General features: G+C 52.9%; 1 protein-coding gene across 2 annotated transcripts; it reads left to right on the top strand.

Annotated features, from left to right (window-relative positions):
• The first annotated feature begins 610 nt into the window (after window positions 1-610).
• Ccdc97 (coiled-coil domain containing 97) lies at window positions 611-13,314 on the top strand. Of its 2 annotated transcripts, XM_076838992.2 has the most exons (6): window positions 611-1,306; window positions 2,145-2,372; window positions 5,652-6,107; window positions 8,397-8,675; window positions 9,042-9,171; window positions 11,194-13,314. In XM_076838992.2, the coding sequence occupies exons 2-6, from the start codon at window positions 2,327-2,329 to the stop codon at window positions 11,312-11,314; spliced, it is 1,032 nt and encodes a 343-aa protein (XP_076695107.2). In that variant the 5' UTR covers window positions 611-1,306; window positions 2,145-2,326; the 3' UTR covers window positions 11,315-13,314. The 2 variants fall into 2 exon arrangements, with proteins under 2 accessions (XP_076695107.2, XP_076695108.2); XM_076838993.2 differs by having other exon boundaries at window positions 611-2,372; window positions 11,199-11,305.
• Window positions 13,315-17,791: the final 4,477 nt, after the last annotated feature.

The raw sequence follows: 17,791 nt of genomic DNA, 5'->3' as shown, positions 1-17,791 counted from the left end.
GGTCCAGAGGCAGAGAGGGACAGGCAAGACTGGTGGGAGAAAACAGGAGTGGTTTGTTCAGGGCTGTCGCTGGATATTGGTTGACCAGACACCTCAAGTCTGGTGTGTGTGTGTGTGTTGCCTTCTGTTGGCCCTGCCTGTTTCTTGTGGTCCAAGCTAACTGTAATTCCAAGAATTTCATTTCTCAGCCAGTATATAATGGGAATCTATTCTGTCCCTCAACCATCCTGCAAAGCTAGGGGTACAGCATGGCCAGTGCATCTCTGACTCCTCACAGAGCTCCCACTGCAGTATTGCCAGTGACAGCACAGTGGTTGATGAAATCCTGGGTTGGTGCGAGGGGATGGCTCTCCCTTTCTGGAGGAAGGGGAACTAATAGGGGTGAGCTTTGAGGTTGCATCTCCCCAACTATTGTCCTTCCCATTTTCGTTTCTCCATTCTTTCAATACATAATGTGTTCCTTGCATGTTATGGGGGACAGTGCCAGAGCACAGGAGTGGCCGGTTCAGCCCAGCTGTCCTCACTGGAGCTCCAAGCCTTTTGAAGGCTGTGTGGCCTATAAAAACAAGAGAGAGGGGAGGCTGACTAGTCTTGAGGTGTAAAATGGGGCATCTAAACATGAGAAGGGGCTACTGTTGGCAGCTAAAAGGGACCCTAGCTAGAGTGATCCCTTCACTACTCTGGGTCCCCTTAGCTGGGAAGTCCCCTTCCTGACAGATGCGTGTGCTAGGCAACAGCACCCTCTGCTGGCCTCCCTTGGTGATACATCTGTGTTGTTCCTGCCAATGGGGTGTGGCAAAAAGGGACCTCAAGGTCTGTCTTCCATGTCTCCCAGGTCCTGAGAGAATGCAAACTAGGAAGTTCTTCCTCTTGTCTGGTCTCAGTCAGTCTCTGGATTATGATACCAGCTTACAGATCTCTGCAGTCCCTTACCCTTATCCCCTTCTCCAATCCTTGCAGGTTAAAGGAGCTCAAGTTGCTTAATACAGTTTATTCAGGCCCCATGTGGCCTGGCACCTGGTGACCTTAATGGCGTCAGCTCTTTCAGCTTCCCTTTTGAACTTCAGTGATTCATTCTGGGGAATTATAAATTCCTTTGGAAACTATACAAAATGCCATGAGACTCTACCTTGGGAAAATGTGTATTGAGGATTTTACTTAAAGATTCATGACACTGACTGGACACAGTTGTGCAAGTCTGTAATTCCAGCAATTCATAAGGCTGAGGCAGAATTGCAAGTTCAAGGCCAGCCTCAGCAGCATAGCAAGACCCTGTCTCAAAAAGGACTGGAGATGAAACTCGATGGTGAAGTGCCCCTAGGTTTAAATCCACACTACCAAAAAAAAAAAAAAAAAGTTTTAATAAAAGGGCTGAGGATATAACTTAGTGGTAGGGCATTAGGTGCAATCCCAGTACTGGCCCCCCTTCCAAAAAGAAGTTTAAAATTTCTCAAATTTTCTAATGTCAAAGTTGGAACCCCTTTCATATTCTTCGACCATACTGAAGTATTTACAGCAACAAGAACTAACCAGGCCAGCCACCCTGCCTGAGACCCTTCTAAACTTACATTCCTGATGCTTCAGGTCTCAGCCTTGTCTGCCTCCCTCTCAGAAGCCATCTCTGAGCCAGCCTGGGGAGGGTGACTTCCTCAGCCCCCCAGGCCACTCGTGCTGGTCACTAGTAACATGCCTGTCTGCTGGTAAGAGACCCCATAAATATTAATAGTCCTTTCCCAACCCCTAGGGCAAATCAGGCCCACAGTTGTTTTTCCTTCACATCTGCAGAGTTCCTCCAGGTTCTGGAAGTACAGAGAGGCAATTTTATCCCCCACCTCACCACCCATCTCATGCTAGCCAGGGAGTGGGTGTGATGATAAATAAGTCAAGACTTAGAAATATTCCATGAGGTGGTGAAGAAACGGGTCTAAAAAAGCACAAAGTCTTTTTTTAGAGTTACTCTAATAGCTCCAGGTCCTGGAGGGTGGTCGCCCAACCATTCATCCCAAATATAAATACGCCAGGAGTTAAAGAGTCACAGCAATGAACAAATCAACCGTGGTTAGGGTCGCTCCAGATTTTCCAATTTCAGACAGGAGAAGCTGAACGCCCTTTCAACCCTGCGCCCCTTTCCTTCCTGGCTACAGAGGGCGGGACCAAGGCAGACGCATGCGCAGAGGAAGATCCTCCTTCCAGCCGGAACTTCGGTGCCCGGACGCGTGGGAACACCCGGCCATTGTACAGTGCACTGCCGGAAGTGTCTCTGAGTACATGGGATTGAGATTGGTGTGCGGAGCCTGCGGCGGCGGTTAAATCGGAGAGACTCTGGATGGAGATTGTGGCGGCGGAGGTGGCGACAAAGGAATCCGGTGAAGGTAAGGTACTTGCCACGCGGAGACTGCGGGAGGAATGCAGTTGCAGTGTCACAAGGAAATGATTCCGTGGGAACGCGAAGGAGGACTCTTTATAAGGGAACACCTGTCCGGTCCATCATTTTGCAGATTTTCCCCGCTCCTGTTGTGGGTTGACTTCCTTTCTCTCCATTCTTCTCCGAAATTAACCTCTTCCTAGTTCATCCCCTTCCACGCTCCAGGCCAACCGTTTTCCTTATCAAAAACCTCTCCCCTGCCCTGGGCCAGTCCTCCCACAGTTACCTTCCCTGGGCCAAACAGCTTTCTCTTGGCCCACGTTAACCTTCCACCGGTCTCGAACAAACTATTTACCCCAGACTAACAGCCCCATTTCATTCTAACCCCTTTCTGCCAAGGCCATAATCCAGTTCTTACTGCATTTCTTTGCTCGCTCGTGTCTCTGACTCTCCCTTGTGTCCCTTGCATCTTAGTGTCTTTTACTTCTTCTGGTACGTTCCCCTTAGAATCTAAAATGCTTTTGTCTTGCTCATCGTAAAAGTCATCCATTTCTTCAGACAATCTGATGTGGAGTGAGGTGTAGTTGGGAAATTGGTTGAAATTGGTTCTGGTTAAGAACTGGTGATTGTTGAAGTGAATGGTGGCTATATGAATGTAGGGGAAGAGGTGTCAGTGTACTCTAATTTTGTGTTTGAAATTTTTCATAACAAAATTTTAGGGTTTTTTAAAAAAATTTTATTTGTTGGCGCTGGGGATTGATAACCACAGGCTTTGCGCATGCCAAGCACACACTGTACCACTGAGCTACATGCCCAGTCTATAAAAATATTTTTTCTAACCTAAAAAGAAAATCTGTCCTTTGGCCCCATGCTGCCTTCCAGACACCATCTATCTTCTCCAGAGTCATGTACACTTGCCTCCATTCCCTTACTTCCTATCCACTGTAGTCTGGCTTTTACTCTCCCAAATTGCTCTGATTAAGGTTCCCCAGTGACTTGTCCCTATACAGTTTAAACAGTCACTGCATCCAATCTCCTCCTTACTTGATTACTTGGAGGATTCATGCTATTGGCTCTTCCATTCTTTTATGTGTACCCCCACCGCACTCGGACTTTCTTCCTCTCAAGTTGCTGCTTCTGAGCCTTTGCCTTAGTTTATTGTGGCTCCTAAAACAAATTGCCATAAACTCATTGTCTTCAATAACAGAAATTTATTTTCTCACTGTTCTGAAGGCCAGAAGTCTAAAATCAGTATCACTGGACTGAAACCAAGGTGTCATAGGGTCCCCTCACAGGCTCTGGGCTGTTTCTTGCCTCTTCCCAGCCAGTGATGGCTTCTATGATTCCTGGCACGTGGCCACATCACTTCAGTCTCTGCTTCTTCCTTTACACTGCCTTTTGCTCTGTGTCAGATCTTTTTCAACCTCTCTTATAGGACTCTTGTAATTATGTTTAGGACACACCTGGATACATACTCCAGAAAAATTTCTCCATCTCAAGGGCCTTAATTTACTTATGTCTGTGAAGACTCCCCCCTGCCCTCCCCACACCCCGCCATTTTTTTCCTTCATATTAAAGGCACTGGTCAGGTTCCGGAAATTAAGATACAGCTCTTTGGGGAAGCCAGTTTTTTTGTCTTTTGTGTGTGTTTGTGTGTGTGTGTGCGCGCGCACACACACTGCTGGGGACTGAACTCAGGGCCTTGTGCATGCGAGGCAAGTACTCTACCAACTGAGCCAAAGTCCCAGCCCTGGGGAAGCCAGTTTTTAACTTTCACAGTTATAGTCTCATCCCGTCGACTCAGTCCTTCTTCCTGGCCTCTCTTCCCTGTCATCGCTCACATACTCTCTCCTACCCCCACTTCCTATCTTGGCTCTGACGACACCCACAACTCTGCCTCCAGCCCAGCACTTTTCCTCTGAGGAGTCTGGAGACCTGGGTCCCAGCAGTCTTAAATACCTCCCTTAAACATCCCCTGGGTGCATCATAACATCCATGTGCCAGACCTGTTTCTTGTCCACGTCCCTGTCTTAGGGATGATTTGGCCATCCCTAATCCAGAGCCCTGGACCTTATCCTGGACGCCTCCCTTACCTTCTAGCCTTTCAGCTCCATGGCCTGTGCTCTCATCCTAATGAGCATCTTCCCAGCCCTCCCCTACTTTCCCTCCCCGTCCTCCACATCCCCTGCTCTAGCTGTCTTCTCTTGCTCAGTTGACACCCAAGAAACCTGCAACCACCATCCACTGTGTCCTCCCCATCCCAGGCAAGCTACTTAAAAGAGTTGAAAGAGTTGTTTCCACTTCTTATCTTGACGTATCCCTGCTTGTTGTAGTCTTGCTGCAGCTCCCACCACACTTAGGAAATAGCTCTTACCAGAGTTTCCCCAGTGTCCAGCTTTCTTCTTCCTTTTCCCCCCGCACTTTTCTTTTTCTTTTTTCTTTTTTTAATACTGAGGATTGAATCCAGGGGTGCTGTGCCACCAAGCTACATCCCCAGCTCTTGTCATTTTATTTTAAGGGTCTTTCTAAGTTGCCCAGGCTGACCTTGAAGTTGCAATTCTCCAGCGTCAGCCTCCAAATAACTGGGATTTCAGGTGTGGACCACCACACCCAGCATGTGTACTATCTTTGATCTTGATTGTTTCCTGCATAAGACTGGGTGCTCCATGAGGACAGGAGTTAGACTGGATTCCTCCTGTGAATCCTCTGCATTGTTGAACTCAGGGCCCCACAGAAGTAGAGTTGCTAAAACATGAATGTGTGAATGCATAAGAAAATGAATGAATGGGTAGGTGAACAATTTAGTAAATGTATTCATAATTTTATGAACAAGTGACAAAGAATTGAGTAAATCAGTAAGTCAGGCCTCAAGGTCTTTGCATGGGCAATTCCCTTGGCCTGGAACTTTCCTACCCTAGAAGTCTCATGATTAAGCGACTCCTTACCTCAGGTCTCTACTCTGATGTCACTTTTTTGTAGTCTTCTGTGACCCTTCCATTAAAATTGCAGCCATCCTCCATTAACTTCCCCCTTCCTTCTTTATTTTTCTGCATAGCCAGGGAAACACCTAACACTACATTTTTTTCAGTAATTATGTTAATTGTCTGTGTTCCCACTAAAATGTCAACCTCTTACTCACTGTGGTCTTTCTAGGGCCTAGAATATAATAGGTTCATCATAAATAGGAACTGAGTAAGTGAGCACCAAGCCCCTTTCTACCCAAACCCTCCCTCTGCCCCTTTCCACACTCCATCCCTGAACTAACGAGTCTCCCATCTTCTCACAGGCCACATGGAGCCCAAACCTGGGCACTGGGGTGAGCTGGCCTGGACACCAGTCCCATCTAGACCAGAGGGCAAGGTGGAAACAGCAGAGAGCCCACCAGGGGCCCTGGACAGTGACATCCCTGGAGCTGAGAATGCAGCAGTCAGCGCCATGCTGCATGCTGTGGCTGCCAGCCGCCTGCCTGTGTGCAGCCAGCAGCAGGGTGAGCCTGACTTGACAGAACGTGAGAAGGTGGCCATCCTGGGCCAGCTGTACCATGAGAAGCCACTAGTGTTCCTGGAGCGCTTCCGCACAAGCCTCAGAGAGGAGCACCTGGCCTGCTTTGGCCACCTGCGTGGTGACCACCGTGCCGACTTCTACTGTGCTGAGGTGGCCCGGCAGGGCACTGCTAGGCCACGCACCCTGCGTACCCGCCTGCGTAACCGGCGCTATGCTGCACTGCGTGAGCTCATCCAAGGTGTGGGGCGCTGATGGGTGAGGGATGGAGATGGGAAGTGGAGACAGAGGGAGGGAGGGAGAAATAAAGGCAGGAGAGCAGGAGCACAGACAAAGATCCTGGGGGACACAGGGAGAGACAGAGAAATGTCTGTCATAACGTAAGGCAGAGAGGACAGGAGCCTGAGCAAGAGAATGGGGGACACAGTGAACTTAGAATTTAGTAGATGATGCACAACTGTATGATCATTACATTGTCATCATCAGTTGTACCTAAGGAAAAACTCACCCCATACCCAAAGGGAATATTGATGACTTTGGGGACAAAAGGGTCTTCTTGAAAAAAACACATGAGAACCATGAAGGAAAACATTGACGTCTTCTTTCTTTCTTTTCTTTTTTTTTTTTTTTTTTTTTTTTTTATTTTAACAGAGAGAGAATTTTTTAATATTTATTTTTTAGTTTTTGGTGGATACAACATCTTTATTTTATTTTATGTGGTGCTGAGGATCAAACCCAGCAGCCCCGCGCATGCCAGGCGAGCGCGTTACCACTTGAGCCACATCCCCAGCCCGCTTTCTTTTCTTTTCATACTAGAGATTGAACACAGGGGCATTTGACCACTCAGCCACATCCCCAGCCCTTTTTTTATTTTTATTTTTTGAGACAGGGTCTCGCTAAGTTGCCGAGGCTAGCTTTGAACTTGCCTCAGCCTCCCAAGCCATTGAGATTATAGGCATGCACCACTGCCAACAATTGGTGCCTTTTTGACCAGACATAATTAAAAGTATCTTGTGACCTAGACTCCCAGAACAAGTTAAAAGACAAGGGCAAATAAAGTAGAAAGTGAGTTAAGTTCTGATTAGGGGGCTGGGGATGTGGCTCAAGCGGTAGCGCTCTTGCCTGGCATGCGTGTGGCCCGGGTTCGGTCCTCAGCACCACATACAAACAAAAGATGTTGTATCCGCCGATGACTTTAAAAAAAAAAAAGTTCTGATTAGGGGGAAGACCCAAGTTGTAAAGAGATTGATACAGGAAGAGTAACACAGGGATGAACAGATGAATAAGGATGAAGAAAGGAGGAGGATGAGTGGATGAAGGAAGGAGGTGGGGTTAAATGTGGAAACTGAGAGGCAGGGAAAAAGCAGGAGAAGGAAAGAGACCAAGGGACCTAGAGTGAAAGAGGGAGACAGTCTGAGCTAGGGAGGAGGGATAAAAAGAGAATATACACAGGTAGATGCAGGACTGGGGTTGTGGCTCAGTGGTAGAGCACTTGCCTAGCATGTGTGAGGCATTGGGTTCGATCCTCAGCACCATATACAAATAAATAAAGGTCTATCGACAACTAATAAAATATTTTTTTAAAGATGCTAGAAATAGATAGGGATGAGGAGATGGCAGGACTGGGAATGCTGAGCAAGATAGGGACAATCACAGGCCACAGTGCTGTATAGGTCAGGATTCTGGGTGGATTCTGGGCCCTGGACTCTGGAGTCAGAACTAGGACCCATCGGTGGGAAGAGCTGGGGTCAGGTTTAACTGTTAGCTGAGGGACAATGCCACTCCTTCAGGAAGAGACAGCCAGGAGATGCAAAGGACCTGGGTGAAGAAACCAGGCCCACCTGAGAGGGAAGCTGCACAAAGGAACACCCTGGGAAGAGGTTAGATCTGGTGCTTCTGCCACACAGGACAGCCCTGCCCCTGCCAGGCACTCCCACAGGCAGATAGACGCCTCCCCTGACCCAATTGTGCTAGCACACATACCCAGATCCACATGGATGGATACACATACGTGCCCAGCAGTGTAGGCCTGTCCAGGCTTGTACCCAGACAGCCAAGCAGGCTCAGCAAACAGGCATACGATGCACATGCAGCTGGTTTGTGTTGTCCCATGTACCAATCCCCAGACATAGGTACCTATGGGCAGTATGCTAAGGCACATAGTGGGATGTTTGTACACATGTGACCATACACGTGCATCCATGGGCAGCAGCTTTTGAATCCTGTCCAGGCACAGTTGTACACCTAGCACTTCAAAAATCCACATGTTCTAGGCCCACCCTCACATACACACATGTGCAGACACATGAATACACAGGTAGATGCAGGCCTGATTGTGCACATACTCAGCACAAGCATGAGTATTCATGTCCATAGCCTCATATATCTGCATATTTCCCTCTGCATCTGCATGTGAGCATGCAGCATGCGCGCACACACACACACACAGACTTGTGTGTGTACACATCTTCCTACAAGCATGACCACACATCTACTACAGACACACCCATTCTGGCTCTCATCTTTGCAGGGGGTGAGTACTTCAGTGATGAGCAGATGCGGTTCCGGGCGCCTCTGCTCTATGAGCAGTACATTGGGCAGTACCTCACCCAGGAGGAGCTCAGTGCCCGCGCCCCAGTGCCCCAGCACCCCAGACCTGGCTCCCCCGGCACACCTGCCTGCCCACTCTCTGACCTACTGCTCCAGTCTTACCAGGAGCGAGAGCTGCAGCAGCGGCTGCTCCAGCAGCAAGAGGAGGAGGAGGCCTGCCTGGAGGAGGAAGAAGAGGAGGAAGATAGTGATGAAGAAGGTGAGGGCCAACAGCAAGGAGACCCCAGTATTTGGACACCTGCCCTGAGCCAGGCCTCAGTCTGCCCAGCCTGACACATTACCCTGCCCGCCCTTCCCATCTCTAGCATCTAGCCTCCCTACCCTGCACTTTTTGAAGGATCCCTGAGAAGGTCTAACTTCTCCACCCTCAGGTCTGTCCTGACCCTGATATATAGCTTCCAGAGCACTGCACTGTCATGTGTTTGATGTGTACCCCTGGGGGACCCAGGCTATCTCAGTCACCTCTGTGTTCTCTGTGCCACTGGGACTAGCTGGGCAGAGCACAGAAGCAACAGCTCTGTGTGAACATGTTCAGGCCACCCTCCCATGGTGTCTCCCTCCACAGATCAGAGAGCAGGCAAAGATTCAGAAACCTGGGTACCCGACTCGGAGGAGAGGCTGATCCTACGAGAGGAGCTCACCAGCCGGATGCACCAGCGCTTCCTAGACGGCAAGGATGGGGACTTTGACTACAGGTGCTCCTGGGCCCTGCCTTCCCTTCCCCCAGCCCGGCACCTCATGACCCTGGGCCACAAACAGGTCCTATGCACCTCTCAGAGGGCCTCTCTTTGTTTTGCATGAGATCCCTGGTATGGTTTCAGGATGTGGGCCCAGAGGTCAGACAGCCCTGTGGTTTCAGATCAACCAGAGGCAGTAGCTAAGTGACCCTGGACTAGCCTGGTCTTTCACAGTCCCCTCATATGTAAGGAAGGGAGTGAGCTGGCCTGACATTGTAGCTCACTATAGATAAAACATTAAAACATTTCTATTTTGGCAAGTGACTATGACCTGGCAGGAAACTACTACCCCAAGCCTCCCAGTGTGTCCAGGAAACTCAGCCGCCTCCCCAGGACCCCACACTTCCTCACTGCAGAAAATTAACCTCTGGCAGGGTTACTGCCCCAGCTGGAGGGGCCTGTGGTGGTTGCCCCTCCAGTATAGCCCCAGGGGTTGGGGAGGACACATAGGCCACCTACTTAGGAAAAGGATTTTGCCATCAGGATAAGGACACAGGAAACTGGTGCATCAGAGTCAGTGGTAAATGGTTTGTCCTCTGAGCCAGCGTTCCTCATGGTTCTGAACACAGTCTGGCAGCCGCGAGCCCTCTTGTTTCATATCCAGCCTCAATGACACATGAACTCTGTGGCTGCAAACGGGCCTTTGATGGGCTCACTGTTAACATGGGAACCATGATCACCATTACCTCAAGGCTCGGCACATGGTCAGTACCTGGGGACTGGAGCATGGCTGACCCATTGTTGGATCCCCTCGCTCTGAAATCAAATGTGGCAGATCTGCTGCCAGCTGCAGCGGAGCCTCTCAAGAGCCTCAGTTCCCACCCAAGAAGTTGTGAGCAGAGTGCCAAGCCCCCATGGGGGGTGGGGGAGGGAGGCTGGTCAGTGAGCTGGCACCACGGCTGCTCCCAAGCCAGGTGCCCCTGAGGAAGTAGGGAGTGGAGACCCGCCCTGTGCTTAGCAGCCTACGCAGGCCCCGCACCTGGTCATTCATTCAGTGGATGCCAAGGGTCTGCTGTGTGCAGGCTCTGGGTGCATGCAGGGAACAAACTAGCAAAAGGTTTCACTGCTGGAAAGGGTCCTCTCCAGTGAGGGAGACTGGCCTGGCTTCTCATAGAACTGGAAGATGTGATGACACGCAGCCCATGTTCTAAGGCAGACATTTGACAGTTTTGCCTCCCCGGGCACTGACATCTTATTGTCCCCACCAGGGGCTTAAAGACACTGGGATGAGACTTTGAAGCAAAGCAGAGCAGGGTAAGGAGCAGAAGGAAACAGAGCCTGGAGGCTGGGGAGGGGCCTAAGGAGCTGACCTCTGAGCACGGGGCCTCAGGAGGTGAGGGTAAGAGATAGAAATACCCTGGGAACGAGTGGGGCTGGGCAGCAGGTGCCAGGGCCCTGCCTTGGCTGAGGAGCAGCAGGGTGGCTGTGGCTTTGGAAAGATGAGGGAGAGAGCTCAGATGGGACAGGGTTGGGTGACCCAGTGAGTGTGATGAGGAGCCCTGTGAGGGTTAGAGCTACGCCCAAGAGGGTGACTTAGTGGCTTACGAGAGGGCTTCTCCACCTGGGCACCCCTGCCACCTTCGGGCCAGGCAGTTCTTTGTCGTGGGGGGTGGTCTGTCCTGTGCAGTAGGATGTTTAGCTTCATCCCTGGCCTCTACCACACTAGAGAGCAGTAGCACACCCCTGGTGAGGATAGTCGAGGTGTTCTGGGAGGCACAGCCATCCAGCACCTGCCTCAGTCATGTGGGCCTGTGTGGCCACATCTTCCAGCTTTTAAAAGAAACCAGAGTTTTTATGTAGAGTCTTTAACTTGGAAAATGTTTCCTTCCCTTTTGAGTCTGGACAGGCATAGCATCCCCCTCTGAGTGCTGGTTCTAACTGGCAGCTGCCATCATATGACCTTTGCCCTTGGGGGGGGAGGGTTCCCATGTCCTTGACCTGGGTGTCTCAGGGCTCCCTGACAGCCTCCTTCTCCTGCAGCACAGTGGACGACAACCCTGACTTTGACAACTTGGACATTGTGGCACGGGATGAGGAAGAAAGGTACTTTGATGAGGAAGAGCCTGAGGATGCTCCCAGCCCAGAACTGGATGGGGACTGATAGCTACCACCCCGAAGCCAGCTGCCCACCCTTCCCAACCCCAACAAGGCAGCTGAATACAGGCCGGCTGGGTGACTCTTTCTCCAGAGGGAAGGCAGCGGCATCCTGCCCCACGGGGTATTGTGTCACATCAGACAACACCACTACCTCTTTCTGGAGTTCCCTACCCTTCTCCTTCGTTCCCCACTCTCTCCTGTCCCGTCTGTCTGTTCCTGTCTCTCACCCTCTATCACTGCCCTCTTCCTCTCTCTTCCCAGGTCTGGCCACTGTGTCTACCTCCCCCATTCTCCCACTCTGTGCCCTGGGCTCTGTCCCCACAGCAGGGGATAAATGTTCCTCCTGGACTGAGGCCAGCCAGTGGGGCCCATGGTGGCTGGACTGGCTAGGGTGATTCCAGTGCCCAACAACCTGGGAGAGGGGGCTGTGTCTGGGCCCCACACAGCTTTGCTCTGGCTGCTGGCCCTCTACCCTGCTGCCCTCGATCTCTGCCGCATCTGCAATTCTGCTTCTGTTAGGTTCCCATCTTTCCTCTGGCCTCTCTCTGGGCCCATTGTTCTTTCTGCCTGTACATTCCATTTCTCTCTCAGCCTCATGCTGCCTCTGTCCCTCTCTGTCTCAGTCCTTATCTCTCTGGGTTTCAGTCACCCCCCCCAACCCCACCCTGTGCCTGTGCACACAGAAACACACACACACCGCCAGACCTGGCTGCAGAAAGCAGCAGAGCCCTGTCTGCAAGGGGCTGGGAGCAAGGGGGACCCAGAGGGCTGCGCAGAGACAGGTCTAGGGGTCATGGGGCCTGCCAGCTGGGGTGTGGGAAGGGGACTCTCCCCACACCACTCTCCCACCCCCTCCCACCCAGCCACAAGTTTCCCTTCCTTCGCTTCCTCCGCCTCCCTCTCCCTCTCCTGTTTACACTCCCCAAATACGCACAGGCTGTTATCATGGGTCCTGAGTCATCCCACACACACAGCCTGCCCCAGCAGCATCCCTGCCCCCAGCCAGCCACAGGGCCCGCCCCACAGAGCCCCCTGCTGCCCTAGGCTAATGGGAGCCAGATGGCCGCCTGTGACTCAGCCATAGCTGTGGGAACCCAGGCGTCCCACCTTCCCATGCCCCCACACCCGGCCCTTGCTCCCCCGGCAGACAGAAAGGACAGGCTACTTTGGGGGTGATAGCTCAGACCAAGGGTTGATGAGGCTGAGCCCAGGAGCACTTCACTTCAGAAGGAATTGTGACATCCTGCCCTGGCCAGCCTTGAAGGACCCTCAGAAGCGCCTCCTGGGGCTATGGTTCCTGACCCCGGCCTCTGGGTCAAGAACGATCAGCACCAGACATGGAAAGTTAGAGCTGAATGGAGGCAGTGGATGTGCAGATGGAGAAACTATTAAATAATGAGAGCTGCTATGCAGTCGGGACCTGTGCCAGGCCTCGCCAGGTGCCTGATGCTGGGCTGAAGCCTCCAAGCAGACATTGGCTCTTTTGCAGCTGGTCAAGGGCCCGGGAACAGATGCTTCAAGGCCACTCAGGCCTCTGAGGCAGAGCTGAGATGGGAACCCAGGTCCCAGAAACCATCCTGCCAGCTTCCTGTCAGATATGGGGCCGCCCAATCAAGACAGGTAGAGAAAAGACTTCCTCAGGTGGGAGGAGGACTGGACACTGTGACACCAGGGGGCCTCCCAAGAGCCAGGCGCTATCCTTTACAGACAGGGGCCATCTTCACACAAAAGCCAGTGCCAGGGTCACTGGTTGGCACCGCAGTTCTGTGCGGGGTGTTTGTTGTCAGTGTCACTAATTCTGTCTCCCGGAGGAGATGCAACAGTAGGGCCCAAAATAATCCAGCCGGCTGGACTCAGGACCCCCACTGGGGAAGAGGAGCTCCAGACATGAGAATATCTCCTGGGTACGTGCTCCATGGACACTTTTCCCTGGTGTAGGTATCAGCCTTTCTTTAGTCTATTTGATCATTAAATTTGTTGGTGATATACTTTGCCATACGTAAATTGGTTATGTAATTTTGTAAGAGCGACAAGAGGCGCAGCAATTGAGTCAGAATCGGCGTTAGTCAGATGGCAGAGACATGAGCACTGTAGCTGAGACAGAGGTGGAGCCGGTCACAGGGATGGGGATTAGATGAGCAGACAGGAAGAGAGGTGGAGACAGGATCAGGCAGGGAGACACAGGCAAGAGACACACCCCCTGGGAGCAGCCCCCACCGTGGGCACCTCTCTCTTCACTCCCAGTTGTGGGGATGGGGTGGGTGGAGAGGCTGAGTCAGGGAGGGAGGGCCCCTCTGGGGAAGAGCCCCTCTGTGGGCATCCGGCCCCCACCTCATGTCTCCCGTCTGTCCTGGCTCTGACCGGGTTCTGCTGGCTGCCACCCCCACCCCCCACGTCCACACCTCTGTGTGTCCTGCCAGAGCCAAAGTGACTCCCTGCTCCTCCCTCCCTCGGCTCCTGTCTGTTGAGGTCTCTGCCTGCCCCGTGCCCTCCTCTTGTTTCCTTCAGATCTTTGGCTTCCCTCCCTCCCCCATCTTATTCGGTCTCTATGTCTCCGGCTGTCTTCCTGGGACTTTCCATCCCCTGCCGGCCCCTCTTCTCCCTCCATTTCCCTTGCTTCTCCTTCTTTCCCTCTTCTCACTTTTCTTCCTGCATTTGTCCTTTTCTCCTGGGCCCCTGGGTTTCAGCTACTGTCTCACTAACCCTGTTTCCCCATCCCTCTCTCCCTCCTCCTCTGGCCTTCACCCTCATTCTTTCCTGTCCCTCCAGGCCCAGCCCTCCCTGGGCCCCCATTTCCATCTGTGTCTCCCAGATTCAGGAAGCCTAACTGGATGTCCAAGTCAGAGCTCTGCTGGGGGTCCAGAATTAGGGGTCACCACCTTGCCCCTAGGCTGGAGGGGGCAGTAAGGCTTTGGGTCTGTCTGGCCAGAAGGAAATGTCTGTGCTGTGGCCTGGTCACCCCCACCCCCAGACCTGCTGGGCTGTTGCCGCCCCCGGGGCTGGGGCCGAGTAAACACAGCCGCAGGCAGCCTGGGGATATTTATACCAAGGCTGGGCATGGGGCCAGTGCCCACCACAGCCCCTGCCCTGCCCTGCCCGCTGCCACCGCCAGCCCTGAGCCAACGTGGCACCAGCAGGCAAGGGGACGCCGCAGACGCAGCCTCCACTTACTCAGCACAAAGGCCAATGGGTGGACGCTGGTCAACCAGATGATGCCAGTGGCTTCACAGGACAGGAGGTCTCCCTTCCTTGAAAACACTGGCACACAATACAGACCCACATCCACCCCTGCTGAGATCTCCCAAAGAGAGATCTCTGGAGCCACCAGCCTACAGGTGGGGACACCAATGCAGACTCCACCTGCTTGCAGCTGCCCACACAGGCTGAAAATACCAGTCCCTGAGATGGACACACACAAGCCACACAGTCCGGAAGTACAGCCTCCCACACAGACTGCAAGAGCCACGGAAGGCGTGTTGGAAACACCACAGAGACACACCATCTGCAGAACACAAAAGTCCTCAGAATACCAGCAAGGCACACGGGGATCACACACTGATCACACATTAGGGCTGGGGCGGAGCTCAGTGGTAGAGCACTTGCCCAACATGCTCGAGGCCTCGGGTTTCAGCCCCTAGCACCACAAAAAAAAAAAAAAAACAAGAAACAACTTATGTACAGATACACACTGGCAACAATCACACATGTGTACCAAAAACTTCCTTTAAAAGACAAATATACACCACACAACACCTCCTGGAAACATCTTTGTCACAGACCTATAAGCATGCAGAAAACACCCAAATTTCAGGTTGAATTTACACTAAGAACATAGAAATTTACACCAAGAGAACCGGGAAGACGTTGAGAGGGAGGGGAAAAAAAAACTAAGGACCCACTGGTACACAGACTCCCCAGTCAGTGCCAGGACATGGAGCCCATTGGAAAGTACCCCGGTGTGTCCAGCAGAAACATGAACCAGCAGACACACTCAACAGAAATGCAGCGCAGCCACAGACACGGAGCCGAACACGTGCTGGGGCGCACCGCTGCCACCACCACCCACCAGAGGCCGAGAGGTGCCAGGCCAGCGGCTTAGAGCCACCACACTTGCTGGAGACCCCCCCACCCCAGGTGCACACACGGGGCCTGAACACACCTGTGAGTTCCTACTGGAACACACCTACCACTGGAACGCCCAGAGACCTGGCGGGAAGGGGGCTCCCCCGCTCCTCCCCCATACCGACCCCATCCCCGGGAGCCGGCAGGAAGGCCTGAGCTGGCCTCCCCCAGCCGCTTCCTGCCGATCGGCCGGACGGGAAGCCGGGGCTCCAGCCGGAACCCAGGCTCCCCCCACGACTTCCCCCGACGGACGGCCGCGCTGTCCCGGGCGGGGCTGGCGGGGAGGCAGCGGAGCGCCCCGAACCCCGGCCCTGCCCCTGCCCCTGCGGTTGGTGCGGGCGGCGCAGACGTGTCCCGACTGGGACGGGCCACCCAGCGGGCCACGGTGCCAGGGTGGCAGGGCCCGGGCCGCGCACGCGGCTGGTGAAGGTGCTGAGCCCACACTTTGCCTTCCCCCGCGCCAGCTCGGCCGCAGCCTCGGGCAGGTGGGCGGGGTGTGTCACCGGCGGGCGGGGCGACCGCCACAGCGTGCAGCCAGCGCTTGTCCGCAGGCGGTGCCAGGCTTGAGGGCCTTGGGGACCCCGGGGGTGTGTCTGGGTGTGTGGGAGCTGCACTGTCTGGGACCCTGGGTGTGACAGGGTCGTGGCCATCAGTGGGCCACATGGAACTCCCCAGGGGAGTGGGGAGGGCGGTGAGATGTCAAGACAGTGGGTAGGACCACTGGCAGTCTATGACTATGACATATGTCAAACCTCTGTGTGTGATGTGGGGTGACCATGACCCCAGGAAGGATGTTTGTGTAACTGCCTGGGGGGTGTCCATTTCCTGAGGGGCTCTGATGCTGAGATGTGTGTCTGTAACACTGTCTGAATCTATGTCTGGTATGTGGTGGTGGTGACCATACCCTATGGAATATATTGGTGTGACTGTTTTGCTATTGAAGTCTCTGCTTGTGTCATGTCCCAGTGAAGCTCTAAGGTTGGGCTGTGTTTATGTGATGGAGTGACACTCTGTATCTGTATGTGTGGGCTGTGACTGCTGCAGGTGTCGCACTCCATGTGTCCTGGTTCAGGCATGAGCCCCTGTGTGTCCACTGCAGCTCTGAGAGGTGAATGTAAGATTGTGTGACACTGCCCATATTTCAGTCTCTGTGGGAGAGCATATGTACCACATCCTTATGGGGCTACAGTGACTACAGCCCATGTCACTGTGTCCTTGCTTTGTGTTTCTGCCACTCAGGGCCGGGCCTCAGCAGTGTCTCCACACATGAGGCTGGTGACAATGGCAACATGTCCTTGCACAGTGAGCTTCTCCTGTGCCCCCATCCCAACTTGGCCCCATGCAGCTCCCAGACCTGGGGCAGGAGAGGGCCCAGGATGCTCATGCTCAGCCACAGTGCTGCCAACTGCTCTAGGCCCACGGCAGCACCGCACTCCCACTGTCTTCTGCCCCAGACAATCCCTGGGGAGAGGAGCAAGTCAAGGGGCCCTGGGCCTGAGAAGGGCAAGGCACAGAGGGGGGAAGTGAATCTCTGGAGGAAGAGGAAACTGAGAGGCGAGAGAAAGAGGAAGCAGGAGAAAATTCACAAACACAACTACAGCAGACGGAGGAGGTAAGACGGCAGAGGAAAGCCCACCCTGTCTCAGGCAGGCATTTCTTGCCTGGACGAAAGGTCTCTCTTCCATCATCCTTACCCTCACTCATTCTACTCTCAACCATCAGCCAGAAGGTACTCCCCACCCCGAGCTTCTAGGTCAATTCATGCCCCTCCTCCATTCAGAACCCTGATGGGGCTCCCACCTCCCTCAGAGGACAAGTTCTTGCTGTCCTACACCCCTGATGTGACTCAGGAAGCCATCGAAGCATAGGGCTTGCATATATGGCCCCCCAACTCAAGCTGCCTAGGCTAAACTCTCAGCTCTGCTGTTGACTAGCTGTGCAGTGTCCCCATCTGCAAAGTGAAGATCAAATGGTCTCCATAGCAGGGTCAGTAAGCTTTTTCTATAAAGAATCAGATAGTAGAGATGGGGTTGTGGCTCGGTGGTGGAGCACTTGCCTAGCACTTGTGAGGTTCTCACAAGTGGGTTTTTTATTTTTATGTGGGTTCAGTCCTCAGCTCCACATAAAAATAAATAAATAAATAAAAGGTATTGTGTTCATCTACAACTTGAAAAAAAAAAAACCTAGGTAGTAAATATTTTTGACTTTGCATGGTCTCTACTCAGCTCTGCTGTGAAGTAGTGCCACAGTCATAGACAATATGTAGTCAAGGAGTGTGGCTGTGTCCAATATAACTTTACAAAAACAGGCAGTGAACTGTAGTTGGCTGTGGGCTGCACTTTGCCAACCCCTGCTCTGT

This window comes from Callospermophilus lateralis, chromosome 18 (assembly GCF_048772815.1).
Source record: "Callospermophilus lateralis isolate mCalLat2 chromosome 18, mCalLat2.hap1, whole genome shotgun sequence".
NCBI lineage: Eukaryota > Metazoa > Chordata > Mammalia > Rodentia > Sciuridae > Callospermophilus > Callospermophilus lateralis.
This window is presented reverse-complemented; position numbering and strand designations above follow the sequence as displayed.

What these genes read in the sequence shown, in the direction of transcription:
- Ccdc97 (XM_076838992.2), top strand. Translation starts at nt 2,327, where the DNA reads ATGGAGATTGTGGCGGCGGAGGTGGCGACAAAGGAATCCGGTGAAG. An exon ending in GACAAAGGAATCCGGTGAAG is followed by an intron (nt 2,373 to 5,651) that starts GTAAGGTACTTG and finishes ATCTTCTCACAG; the next exon opens with GCCACATGGAGCCCAAACCT. An exon ending in GGAAGATAGTGATGAAGAAG is followed by an intron (nt 8,676 to 9,041) that starts GTGAGGGCCAAC and finishes CTCCCTCCACAG; the next exon opens with ATCAGAGAGCAGGCAAAGAT.